Below are 13,803 nucleotides of genomic sequence, written 5' to 3'. Positions count from 1 at the left end.
TCTCTCTCTCTCTCTCTCTCTCTCTCTCTCTCTCTCTCTCTCTCTCTGACACAAATGAGCACCTGCAGGCTCACTTGGATAAGCGCGCACACACAAGCGGGCTGTCTGTCTTGTCAGCAGCTGGCTCCTGGGGTCTGCCCTTCTGCTGCTGTTTTTGTCTACTCCTTCATTTAATATTGGAGTGTGTGTGTGTTAAATAATGTGTTGGTCTGTGTAGCACCATGTCTGTCTAGGAGTGAGCTAGAAAGCACAACTTTTTTCCCTCACTCTTCTTTCTAGGAGTTTTTCTCGTTACTAATTAAAGTGGACTTCATGGCCTCCAGGCTTCCGTATTCTTCATTGCTTCTTCCTCGTTCTCTTCAGGCTATGAGAAGTACAACTCGATGCGAGCTGACCCCGCCCTGTGTTTCTTGGAGAGGGTGGGCATGCCAGACGCCAAGGCCATCGCCGCTGAGCAGAGGAGCTCCGACATGATGGCAGATGGTGTCGAGGGGTAAGAGAGCGAGCTTCTCTGCTTCCCCCTCCCCCTTTTCATTCTCTACTTTCTACTCATATATTAGCTTCAAATAGTCTGACACAATGACTGATTGATTTAAAGCATGTAGTCCAGGGTCTCCGATAGATGTGACTGGAAACGGGTGTAGGGCCACATGTCTTTGTACGTGGTGTCTTTTTTTTTTTTTTTTAGTTTAAACTGCTGCCAACTTAAATTAAGTTGTCTTTACATAAAATCCCTCGAGTTAAACTTGAAGCATACTTTGTTCAGTGTCTTATTGTTTTGCCTTATCTCCTTCTTTTAAACATCTCCGTGTTTCTGCTTCCTCAAATATTAAAAATGATCAGTGAAATTAAAATCATGAATTCTTTGGCCCCCCCTAACCTCTACAGTGAGGAGGAGGATCCAGAGTACAAGCCACTGCGGATGCCTTTCAGAGACGATATGGACGACTTCACCAACTCTCCACTGGACGACAAAGACGACAACGTGGAAGGTGAAGCTGAAGGTAAACTTTGAATTCAAGCACGAGAACCTGCACAATCTCACAACCCGCTTTTAAATCCTTTCACAATAACAAAAAAACACCTGATGATGAGGTTCCTTACATCTCTCCTCTCATGTAGCCAAATCAGGTGAGAACGGTCAAGGAGTGGGCGGAGCCTCGAGCGCCAACGAGCGGCTCTACTGGCCGGCGGCCTCAGCTCTCACTGCACGGCTGCGTCGCCTCATCACGGCCTACCAGCGCTCTAACCGCAGGGAGCAGCAACGCCAGGAGGCCCTCAGCCGGCCTGACGGCCGCCGCCGGCGACGCAGGGACTTCCTGCCCGCCATCGGCATGGTTACCGACGCGGGGGTAGGAGGGGCAACTTACATCCAAGATGCAGCGGCGGTGTTCCTGACGGACGGAAGCCCGTATCTGACTAAAGGAGGTGCCTACTTTGCCAAAGGCGGTCAGTTCTTGCCGGAGGCGTCGCCGGTGATGACCACCAGCTCGCTGATGACGGACGGAGCCATGTACTACAAGGAGAGACGACAACGGTAGTTATTAGACATGACCGACTGCATTGCACCCAATGTTATTCTTTGTAGTTTAACATTTACTCACACATTGGTTTTGTTTCTCTGTCAGATGGACTCGTCGCGAGGAGGCCGATTTCTATCGCGTGGTGTCGACCTTTGGAGTCGTCTTTGACACCCAGCGTCAGAAATTTGACTGGGCGCAGTTCAGGGCCTTCGCTCGACTGGACAAGAAAACGGACGAGAGCCTTGAGAAATACTACTACTCATTCATCGCCATGTGTAAGCGGGTCTGCAGGATGCAGGTCAAGACTGAAACAGGTAAGAGGAAATGTTACTGCGTTCTGTATTGTCACTAAAATAACTTTCAGGTCAAAGAAAGTTTATTTGGAGAAAAAAATAGTTCAATATGAGATTTTGTTTTAATGAAGGACTGTCTGTCTTTTACCTCATCAGAACTCCCAGACCCGACCCTGATCATCGACCCCATCACAGAGGAGCGTGCCTCCCGCACCCTGTACCGCATCGAGCTGCTCCGGCGCATCCGGGAGCAGGTCCTCCCCCACCCGCTGCTCTCGGAGCGCCTCAAGCTCTGCCAGCCCTCCCAGGACCTGCCCGAGTGGTGGGAGAGCAGCCGCCACGACCGGGACCTGCTCCTAGGGGCCTCCAAGCACGGTGTGAGCCGAACAGACTACCACATCTTTAACGACCCCGCCTTGGCCTTTTTGGACGCCCACCAGCGCTTCACCGGCCAGCGGGGGGCTCGCAGCGGTGCAACGGTCCAGGGTGAGATCACCAAAGCAGGAATGGGAGCGGCGGAGACCAACCCTGCGCCCCTCCTCACCTCCGCGGAGATGGTGAGCGCGGCAGCGGCTGCCAAAGTTGCTGTTGCAGCCAAAGAAGAGGAGGGCGAAGGAAAGGAGGTGAAAATGGAAACTGAGCAAGGAGATGTCGATGACATCCCGTGTATCAAGACTGAAACTGTTGATGAGCAAAAGGGAAATGAGGGAGAGGTCGGAGTGGGGAAAGAGGAAAGCACTGCTTCGCCGAGGATCGAGGTGAAGGAAGAGGACGAGGCCCAGCCAAAAGTGGAAAAAGAGGACCAGGAAGAGCAGAAAGAGGAGCAGAGAAGAGAAGGAGAGACAACTTCCAAGCCGGCAGACGACCAAGACAAAGACTTGACCGAAGAGGAGAAGAGCTCGACTGCCGCCGACTCTCTCAGGGACCAGACGGAGACGACGACCGAGCTCTCGGAGCATCCCTCCTCTCCCAAAGATCAACCCACCCACAAGGCTGCAGAGGAGAGGGAGAACCCAGAGTCTCCTAAATCCCCAAAGTCAGCCAACACCGAGAAAAGCCCGGAGGAAGAAGAGGAGGAGGAGGAGGAGGAGGAGGAGGAGGAAGAGGAGGAGAGGATGGATGAAGATGACAAATCAGAGAAATCCTCTCAGGCTGAAGGTAAGGGGGATGTTTATTGACATTAGCTTGGAGGAAGTCAGTCGTTGATCTCAGTGGAACTTTAGTTTACCAGAGATGATGATGTGAAGTTGTAAATGTGTTCTCTTGTGTATTGTTCACCAGTTTATTTTCCGTTTGTCGATCCTCATCATTGCTGACACCACACTAAGTCACAGGCTTATATCTGGTGATTTAATAAGTTCCAGAGGCGAGAGAATCAAAACCAATGTGTATTCCTTGGTAACCATTCGTGAAAAGCCTTGTTAATTAAGAGCGGCGACGTGACTCTCCCTCCCCCCCACACAGCGAGCGCTGCGTCCGAGCAGAAGAACTTTGACGAGGAGAGCATCGCGTCGCTGAGCACGTCGGCCCAAAACGAAACCAGAGACGGGTTCTGCCCCGACGACCTACCGGAGACCTCTGCGCTGCAGGCCTTACAGGACCGCGCCTACTCCTTCTCATTCTGGCCCAAGGTGAGTCTCCAATGGTTAACAATAACAGCCGGGAATGATGAGTTAGTTATTTTAGGAGAAAATGCCGAAAGTCCACGGGTTCCAAGTGGGAATATTTTTAAGTGGAATTACGTTTTGCTGAGCTTTTAAGTTTCAACTGTTGTAGTGGTGCTGCAGAATAGTCCATCATCCCCTCTCCCCCCCATAGGATCGGGTGATGATCAACAGGATGGATAACATCTGCGATGCCGTCCTGAAGGGCAAGTGGCCCGTAAACAGGCGCCACATCTTCGACTTCCCCAGCAACCTGTTGCCGGGGCACTGCTCCGCCGTCGCCACAGCCGCCGTCGCCACGGTGACCGAGAGCCCGCTGCAGAGACGGAGCCTCACCGAGCTGACGATGGCCGGCATCCACACAGCTTACAGTGGGAGTGAGGACAAAACACTATCACCACAGGTTCATGTGAGTGCTTGTGCAGATATTTATTTCTTTTATACATTAACAAAATAAAACGATTTTAATTTAACCAGAAGTTAGATTATTATTCTATCATTATTCTAACCCTGGAATCAGCCTCAAGTTACTGCTGCTGAAGTCCCAGTAACAACAAATAAGACAAGCCCCTAGACAAGAGGTGTAACTGTTAACCTGACGTTGCAGGAGGACGCTTTGAGCCTGACGGCGCCTCGCCAGAGGAGGAGGAGAAGGAGGAAGATCGAGATCGAGGCAGAGAGGGCGGCCAAGAGACGCAACCTGATGGACATGGTGGCTCAGCTGAGAGAGAGCCACTCTGCCGCAGAGTCCCAGAGCCAGGCGATAGACCTCACCAAGGTGACTGCTCGAAGCTCCTCAAGGCCTTTACACATGGCGGGGGGGGGTAGTCAGAACTTGACCTACTATGCAGCAAAACGGTTACTTTCAGTCGGAGGTTGATTTTTCTGAGCTGTCACATCACAAATAAAAGCATCAACCAAACACATTGTGCGGATCGGGTGGAGTTTATAAAACAAAGTGGCGGCTCCGTAGTGTGAACACCGCAAACTTTATTACTCCTTTCAACCGTGGCAAAGGCAGCGCAGACCAGATCCACTCCTTCCGTTCTTACCTTTCACAATAAAAGCCCTAGATGTAAATAGCCACATGTATTTCACGTGTGGTTTATTCATCATGCCCCCACTGTTTAAAGGCCTTTAGTATGATTGTTAATTTAGAAACTATTGCCAAACTTGAAAAAACTAAAAGTTATAGGATTAAAAAAAATAAGAAGAAGAATTAAACCAGTTTTATGAACTAACTGTTTTGTCGTTCAGAGCATGCACCATCACCACAAGGCCTCTCCCTCATTGGCCGGCTTCCCCAATGCCCTGGTGACGAGCCCCTCCCTCAAGGCCCAGATGGAGTTGCTGCAGCAAGCCCCGCCCTCCGGACACAGAGCCAATGGTTCGCTGGAGGCCGACCTGCCAATCATGAGGAGGAGGCGGGGCCGCAGGAAAAATGTGGAAGGCCTGGAGCTGCTGTTCATGGGCAACAAGAGAGCAGGAGGGGTATGACAATATAGACTCTATAGACAACAGACGTCACCTTTGGACCAACACAACACAGTATGAGTGTCTACTTTTAATTCATCTTTCCCTTCTCCGTGTCCCTTTTGGACCTTCAGGATGACGCCGACGGGACAAAGGTCTCAGGTGTGGAGGGGGTTCAGGAGTCTGCCCGGGCCCCCAGACCCCTCATCGTCCCAGAGCAGAGCCCCAGTGCCAGGTCTCTGGCCTCCGGCAGTCTGGAGGAGGAAGAGACGGCGGTTTCCAACAAAGAGCTGGGAGAGTGGCTGAGGCAGCACCCGACCTACACCATGGACATGGCTGGATTCACACCAGTACGCCTTCCTCTTTTTATAATGTCTTTAACTCCTTTGTTAGTGTGAGCCTAAGCAGGATCAGATCTTAATGAAATTTCCCCTCCTGTTTATTCTCGCGTTAGTCTTCTCTCTAAGCCACGAGTTATTCACACCCACCTCTGTATGTTCCCTTCCTACGACAGAAGAGCGAGGATTTACTGCTGTCTCAGTTCTCCAAGCCCAAGCAGAAGCGCCACCGCTGTCGGAACCCCAACAAGATCGACATCAACACCCTGACTGGAGATGAGAGAGTGCCTGTGGTCAACCGACGCAACGGACGCAAGGTAAGCCCATCAGGATTCTCCACAGTATATCCACTACAGTGCAGTAGTGGATATGTCTCTTTTTTACTGGTACTGATTTTATCAAGACAAACTCATTTTCATCTTCTTGCTCCTCAGATGGGCGGGGCCATGGCTCCACCAATGAAGGAGCTTCCCAGATGGTTGCTGGAGAACCCGGAGTATTCTATTGCCCCTGATTGGACAGACATCGTCAAACAGTCGGTTAGTAGCAAAGAGAACACCTGTGATCCGTTCCATTCATTGTAAGGATGTCACCGTGTGCTAGCTTGTGTACTGATGCAGCTTGTGGCACCATTGTTTCCTTTCTACTTCCTACTCCTCCACCACACAGGGTTTCCTCCCGGAAGCCATGTTTGACCGTCTATTGACCGGCCCTGTCGTCAGGGAGGAGGGCGTCCGTCGCCGGGGGCGACGACCGAAATCTGAGATCGCCAAGGCAACCGCCGCCGCCCAGGCCGCAGCTGCAGCCCAGGCGTCACTGGCCTCTGTTGCTTCATCTGCAGGTACAAACTACTGCTAAAGCAACTTTGTTCATCTCACTCACACACACACACACACACGTATGTTGAGGAAAGATAATCACCTTCTGACATTGTGTACCATTATTTTTTTAAGCCCTCCACTGTCAAATCAAGTCTACGTCAGAGAATTTAACCTCATAGCCGATATTGTTTGTACTGAAAGATGGAGCTTCATTTTAACTAGTGTGCGTGTGTGTGTGCCCAGGCGGAATCAACCCTCTGCTGTTAAACAGTCTGTTTGGAGGGATGGACCTGTCGTCCCTGCAGAGCCTCCAGTCTCTCCAGTTGGCCGCCGGTCTGATGGCGTTTCCTCACCCCTCCGACCCCAAGCAGGCCGCGGCCAGCGCCGCAGCCGTCTCCATGCTGCCACTCATGCTGCCCGGTATGGGAGGCCTGCCCAACATGGCCGCTGCCCTCCCCAACATGTTCAGCCTAGGTGGTCTGTTCGGCGGCAACCTGGCGGCAGCCGCCGCCGCGTCGCACTCCATCGCCGCCACATCACGGAACACCAACGGAACAACGGAGGGCGAAGGAGCAGATGGCGACGAGACGGTGACGTCGAAGAGGAAGAGGGATGGAGAAGGAGAAGACTTTGAAGAAGGGGCAGACGAGGATGAGGAGGAGGAGGCTGAGGGTAATGAAGAAGGAGTGAAGAAGGCGAGGAAGAAGGAGAAAAGAAGGGCAGAGAAATCGGTCAGCGCAGCCACCGGAGCTCCTGGGATCCCAGCTGCCGATTCGTCGGCCGAGGCGTGCATCAACGGCGATGCCACGGCGCTGCTGGCCGCAGCCGGCATGTCGGCCAGCTCCCTGGCGTTCAACCCCTTCCTCCTCTCCACCATGGCCCCCAGCCTCCTCTACCCCTCCATGTTCCTACCTCCCGGCCTCGGGGGGCTCAGCCTGCCCGGCTTCCCCACCGCCTCCACTCTGGCCGAGCTGCAGAGCGCCATGGCCGGAATGCTGGGGGGCAACGCCGTGACCACGAACCCCATGAGAGACGAGGAGGAAGAGAAGGCGGGGCTGAAAGCTTCGGGAGAGGAGGAGGAAGAGGAGGAGGAGGAGGAGGTGGTGGAGGGAGGAGGTAAGAGTGACTTGGCTGAGGAGGAGGATGGAGCGGAGGAGGAGACAAGAGGAGACGATTCAGCCCTGGAGGACGGAGGGCTGGAAGAGGAGGAGGAGGAGGAGGCGTCTCCACAGAAGGACAAGAGTGACTGAAATAAAAACACAAAACTGACTGGCCTTTACATTTCCTCTCCTCCCCCTCGCCACGTTTACACGCCTCCACCAGAAATACCCAAACTATTACCAATCCTGTTTTTTTTGTTTTTTCCTTCTTTTACATTGTCGTTGATTTCTCACTATTTGTTGTTACTTTTTTCCCAGCAGGTATATTTACTACGCGTCAGAGAGAACGAGGTGTGTGTGTGTGTGTGTGTGTGTTAACTTAAATCTCTCTGATCGATAGTGTAGTCAGGGAAAAGTCCTCTGAGCTCCTCCTGTGTGCACTGTGAACGGTGCAACCCCGCCCTCCTCTCCCACGATCCTTCAGATAGGACTCCACAAAGTTCCAGTAGTGCATTTATTATTATTATTATTATTATTATTATTATTGCTGCTTTCAGCTCTCAAATCTTTATTTTTGCTTCCCTCGTCTGGACTGTTTTGTTGTTGGCAGCATTCTTTCTAACATCAGTTCTCAAAACAGCCCCGGCTGTCTGTCTGACAAAGCTGCTGCAAAAGGAATTATGGGTAATGGAGTTGAGTTGAGCTGTTGTTTCAGAGCAGACTGTTTTTTTCATTTTTTTTTTCTAGTTCTCACATATCAGACCAGGTAGACTCTGAGGAGGAGAAGCGGACTGGACTAGAACTCAGTGTCACGCACGCACGCACACACACACACACACACACACACACACACACTGACGACCACAGCATACTTGATCATTAGCTGCACACACTCGCACATTCAAATGTCCATCACTACACACACACACACACACACACACACACACACACACACACACACACACACACACACACTAACCCCCGAAAGCCCTCTCTGTCATGTGACTGTTTAGTGGGAGGACTGGTCCCCCACAGCTGTTTTCCTTTGAGCGTGTGGATGCACACTGAACCAATACTGTTAAACCAGTCCCACACTGTTTGAATGCCAGTCTTTGAGTCTTTCCACTGCCACGTCTGAATCCTGTGTCTCTCTCTTCGAGGCGGCTGGTTTGGTGCTCAGGAGGGGGCAGGCGGGCTGGGTCTGCCCCCGATTGGGCCTTTCCATCGGTCCCCGTTTGGAGTTCTTTTTTTTTCTGTGAATGGATTTGTAGCGGTGATCCACACAGGGATGTGATGTTTCAGGTTTATTCTTTAAAGCAGGTGAGGGGGGGTACATGCAATGTTTGATTTTTGTTTGGAGGTTTTTTTTCCCGGTCGCTGCCACATTAAGAATCCTTTGTTGTTATTATCTTTTTCTTTTTCTTCATGTCCCGGTAGTTCCAGACCAAGTGCTGCTCCCTAGTGACCTTCTCTTAAGACTGTTTCTCTAGTCACACACACTGACACCAGGCCTGGCCAGAACACCACTGAGACACACTTTTCACCCGAGTTGGAAATTCACAAAGTTTCCACATGAAGACCAACTCAAGTTTTAAACGCTTGAGAAGCACAGGCGGCGCCCCATTCGTTTCTGCTTTTTTCCCCCCGAGGCCAGTTCAAGTGTCCGAGGCGAATCGAGCGCCGCGAGTGGTTCAAATATTATAAAGTCCATTCAAATACACACACACACTGTGGCCAGGTCATGTTAACATTTGCTATCACAGCCAGCCCAGCAGATGCAGAGAGAGGGAGAGAGAAAAAAGAGGGATGGAGGGGGAGAGATGAGTTTTTTTGCTGTCTGGAAGACTCCTTCCCCTTCAAGTTCCTCGTTCTCTCATCTAATGCTGAGACAGCAATAACCAAGGCAGCTTTTGAATGTTCCAACATCTCTCCCAACACACACACACACACACACACACACACACTATATGAATAACCACAAGTGTCGTATGAATAGAAAAAAACTAAACAAAAAACTGTAAATGAAGACAAATAAGTACTGCAATCAATTTTGTCTCACTCTGTTCCTGTTGATGCACTGGTGTTAAAGAGTTAAAATAATCAGGTACCTTTATTACTTAGCTACTTTTTCTTGAAAAACAATGGACTTTTTGTTACTTTTAGCCAGCAAGCTGAAGAGCATTACCTCAAAATTCTTATCTAGCCTTGAAGTTTACAGACATACCATGTAAATGTTTTTTTTTTCTTCTTTTTTTGATGTTTGTCTTTTTGTTTTTTGTTTTTTGGAGACATCATGTATGATGAATTGTAGCTATGATGCTTTTAATAAAAGTGAATCATGATACTCGCCTAGGAAACCAAACCTCTGCTTTGCATTTTATTTGTTTCAGCCCTCTACTTTGATTCCAGTTCTTGTTTCCACCATGAGGTCGGACTCAAGTGAAACCAGCTTTGGTGCTGGTCTACTGTGTGTACTTATGGTCCCACTGGACATGCAGGTTTGTTGGAGGAAGGTACTGAATATCAATATACCTTATTTCACTCATTAATACTTAAGATGGTTATAAGTTTTAAAAAAAAGCCTGACTACCAGGAAAATAATCTAAATTTAAGGTCCAGTTTAAAACAACTGAATAAATGTGGCTTTTGAAGAAGCAGTTAAAGAGACAGTTCACCACGAAATCAAAAATGCACACACACCTGTAGTGCTAATTAATAATTTAGATTGTTTGTGTTGGAGATATCAGCCGTAGAGAAGTTTGCCTTTTCCTCTAATATAGTAGGACTGGATGGTACTCGGCTCAGAGCGCCAAAAAAAACAATACTCCAATACTCCAGAGCAACGTCTCTTTCCAGAAATCATGACCCGGTTACTCAAAATAATCCAGAGTTTTTTGTGAACTGTCCCTTTAAATCTCTGGAAAACGCTCGTGGACCTTGAGAGTAAGGAAGTTATGTTTACGTTCAGTTTTTTACTGAAATGTGTAGTGTGTATGTATCATTCATCACACTATATTACCTGCATTTACTTCCTCAAACATTGGCTAAGACGCTTTTTGGAAGAATTTGCAACCTACATTTTACATCCACTTTGTTTTGTACTGCTCTCTCTTTCCTTTGTTGAATGTTGGAGGAACCATTGGTAGGACTGTATATCACCTCGACTCTTGTAGACTAACTGACTGGGCTTGATTCTGCCACACACTGCCAAACTTCTACACTTATCTATCATATATGACAGAAAATTTGCAAATCCTCATATTGTAGGAGCTGAAATCAGAAAGTGTTTGGCATTTTTTTGGAAGGATATGTTTTATGTATCCGTTTCCACACACACAAACACGCATAAATAACAGGCAAAGAAAGAGCAAGTGCGAGACCGACGTTCGAGTCCCGTGCTAAACAAAACTATTTGTCAAGTGACTCGTCCGTCATTCGGTTAGTCAAGTTAATGTCAACCATGCTATTTTTCTCTAAATCTAACCAGGTGGATTTGTTGTCGCCACTTCCTGTGAAGACGGAAGTTTATTTTGAAAAGACACAATGTAACGAGGATAAACTGACTCAAAACTGTAAACCTAGAGAGTCAAAGGCCAAATCCCAATGTTCCCCCTAAACCCTCAAACCCTGAACCCTCAAGGACTTGCTGACGTCACCTGGTAAGTGGGTGAGTGTGAGAGACTGTGAGGGCTTGAGGTGGTGTAAATAGGAATGGGACAGCACTTTGCTGCAACATATCACGTTACCATGAAAACGACAAGAAATATGATGTATAATTGTGTGTATTTATTTTATACTTTGTCCTCCATGATTTGAACGTCTTCCTGGCTCTTTCCTCACAAGATGAGAGGTCATTTTATTGAATCTATTTACTCGTTTTTGTCAAAACAGCTTCAATGACAAAATCAAATATTTGATGAATGAATAAATAAATAAATATCTTATGATTTCATGTTTATTTTTTGTTCCATCTTTAACCCTTAATGTTTCTGAGTAAATGTATTATGACAGGGTGAACACACGTGAGCTGCCGTCTTTGTTTACCTTTTTTTTTACGTCTCCATGCGTCCACTGGTTACTCGGTGTTTTAGGTCACATTGCAATGATTTGTGGGCAATTCCCTTAGGCTAAGTCAGTATATCATGCTGATTTATGGAAAGGGTTCATAAAGGGCTCAACATTTGACAGTGGGACAGCCCTAAACCCTCACGGACTTCGCGGTAGTGCGCCTCAAAGTCCGTGAGTCCGTAAGGGGGGGACATTGGGATTTGGCCATAGTTTGAACCTTGGGGCCACTGACCAACAGTTTAGTTTTGGAGTTGGGTGTGACAACGTGTTGAAGGATGTTTTATAGATGGTGTAAATACAACTTGTGCTGTATGTTACAGTGGTCTTAAGAGGCCCGTTAGCGGCCCCCAGAGGCCTCTGTGATCATTGCGTATAACAGGAGTAGCCAGAGTGAATAAACCAACTATCTGATCAGATGTCGATGTTTTGTTTATTTAACGGTATGCAATGTGTGTCGGCATTAAAGAGAAAAACAGAGGTGTGTTTGTGTGCGCGTGCGTGAGAGAGAGACATCCGTCAGAAATGGCCTCTCTCCCACTGGAGCTGCTGACAAAACACAAACTGACAGCCAGACCCGTGTGTGTAAGGAAGACCAGAATGGACATGAGATTTGGGCTGTTCTTTTCTTGTGCCACCAGCATGAAACTAAACTGTATGTTGCATTCAAAGACACTGTATATACACATAATGTAGGATATGTTTCTATATACTTTGTAGAAGCTCACAAGCAATCGTCAGACTATATGTAAAACTCTACTCCAAAAAATGTATATGTACAGTAACATCTGTTGAACAGTGCTTTTAGACTGCAACAAAATCAATCCTGATATTGTGGAAAAATAAGTCGCAGATTCACGACATAAAGATTGATGCACTTACTACTCTTCTCACACCAACGATCCAAAAATAGAAGCTCTAAGTCAACATCGACTCCATCTTGGTGTTTGACAAGAGAAACACTTCATGCTTTGGTGCTGGAACCATAGTTTTGTCATTGGTCGGTTCAGGTCATGTGGTCTCCCCTCTCACTTTGCTCCCACCTGGTGCATTGAGCTACATTCTCAATGTCAGCATGCTAACATGCTCACAATGTCAATGCTAACATGCTGTAGTGTTTACCGTGTTCACATCTTAGGTTAGCATATTAGTTTAGCATGCGTACATTTGCTTGTCAGCATAAAACACAAAGTATAGTTGAGGTGAATGTTTAGTTTCGAAGTTGAATTTGGTCAAAAACAAAGTATCCAGTTGGACAAATGTACAGCTCCGTAACTGACAAAATGAGGATATAGGCCAATAAACTGTCAGGCATCAGCAGGACAAATGGGAACACTGTGGGGTCCTGACATTCAGTACGACTAGCGTTATGTGTGCAGCGAGCATTTTGTCCAAATGTCAGTTTTAGTCTAACTATATTTCCGTAAACTAAGTTAATACATTTTGACAATATGATACTTGTGTTATAGCAGAATATGGATAAATCGGAAAGCTATTTAGTATGATGTTTGCAAGTGCCTTAGCTAAAATGTAGCTAATATTAGCTAGCTAACAGCTTACTTGTCCCATCATCATTGTAGTTATCGACTGCACCCGTGGTAGACATAGGGTGCTAAAATAATCCTTTGACGAGCTAAAATCTTATGTTTTTAGCTAGCTAGAGGCCTTAAGTTAGCGTTTCAGCCCTTCATGGCACCATAAGAGCGATAACATAATTTTTAATGAGTAGCTCAGTGGTATTCAATGTAAACTACAGTGAAGAGGCTGCCAATCTCCTCAGTGGTGGTATGCTCCGTTTGCAGGCATATGTCTCAGTATTACATTATTGTGGGTGATGCTACCATAGACTGTAGCCTATATAAGAAGTGGACACAGTCGTCGTGATGTCACCAATTGGTTTGTTGACTGCAGTTCTGAAGCATCATGTTTGGCATTTTGGCCATCGCCATCTTGGATTTTTTATAACCAGTGAACAAAAGTGACCATATTTGGACTGGGGAAGTGTGACGCCATATACGCTAGACACCTGTCAATCACAAGATAGCCCCGCCCTAAAGCATGCCCTGCTTCATGGTCTATTTGACTCTAAATGGACCATCATTTACTAAATGAACATCATGCTGTATTGAAGAAGACTTGAAACTAGAGATTGAGACCATAAACTCATGTTTAAAATGTTTACTGAGGTAATAAATCAAGAGAGAAGTAGAGTCATATTCTCATAGACTTCTATACAACCAGAGGAGTTGCCCCCTGGTGGACACTAGAGAGAATGCAGCTTTAAGACATGAAGCATTGGCTTCACTTTTCAGAACCGGAGGTTGCTGCCTGGATGACACTTAAACTACTGCAGATTTAAAAGACAGACCGGCAGCTTAAACTGAATGGAGGTCCATAGAATGTCCTCACATGAATGGTAATACCAATATGTGTGTGAGTGAGGGTGTGTTTACTCTAGCAGACAGTAGAGAGAGGTGGAGTGTGTGTGTGTGTGTGTGTGTGTGTGTGTGTGTGTGTGTGTGTGTG

General features: G+C 47.5%; 2 protein-coding genes across 2 annotated transcripts in view; both read left to right on the top strand.

Annotated features, from left to right (window-relative positions):
• rab2a (RAB2A, member RAS oncogene family) overlaps positions 1–239 on the top strand; it is a 22,737-nt gene extending 22,498 nt beyond the window's left edge. Inside the window, exon 8 of the mRNA XM_031877457.1 lies at positions 234–239. Within this exon, the coding sequence (XP_031733317.1) occupies positions 234–239 (6 nt within the window). The remainder of the gene's footprint in view (positions 1–233) is intronic.
• Positions 240–389: 150 nt separating this feature from the next.
• On the top strand, positions 390–9,569 carry chd7 (chromodomain helicase DNA binding protein 7). The gene is made up of 14 exons (XM_031877460.1): positions 390–493; positions 889–1,004; positions 1,123–1,537; positions 1,629–1,837; positions 1,973–2,974; positions 3,281–3,447; positions 3,635–3,889; positions 4,088–4,258; positions 4,738–4,971; positions 5,088–5,303; positions 5,468–5,608; positions 5,726–5,830; positions 5,961–6,132; positions 6,356–9,569. The coding sequence occupies exons 1-14, from the start codon at positions 426–428 to the stop codon at positions 7,360–7,362; spliced, it is 4,278 nt and encodes a 1,425-aa protein (XP_031733320.1). The 5' UTR covers positions 390–425; the 3' UTR covers positions 7,363–9,569.
• Positions 9,570–13,803: the final 4,234 nt, after the last annotated feature.

The sequence above is a fragment of the Anarrhichthys ocellatus genome, unplaced genomic scaffold (genome assembly GCF_004355925.1).
Source record: "Anarrhichthys ocellatus isolate YVR2014 unplaced genomic scaffold, GSC_Weel_1.0 scaffold137, whole genome shotgun sequence".
Lineage (NCBI taxonomy): Eukaryota > Metazoa > Chordata > Actinopteri > Perciformes > Anarhichadidae > Anarrhichthys > Anarrhichthys ocellatus.
This window is presented reverse-complemented; position numbering and strand designations above follow the sequence as displayed.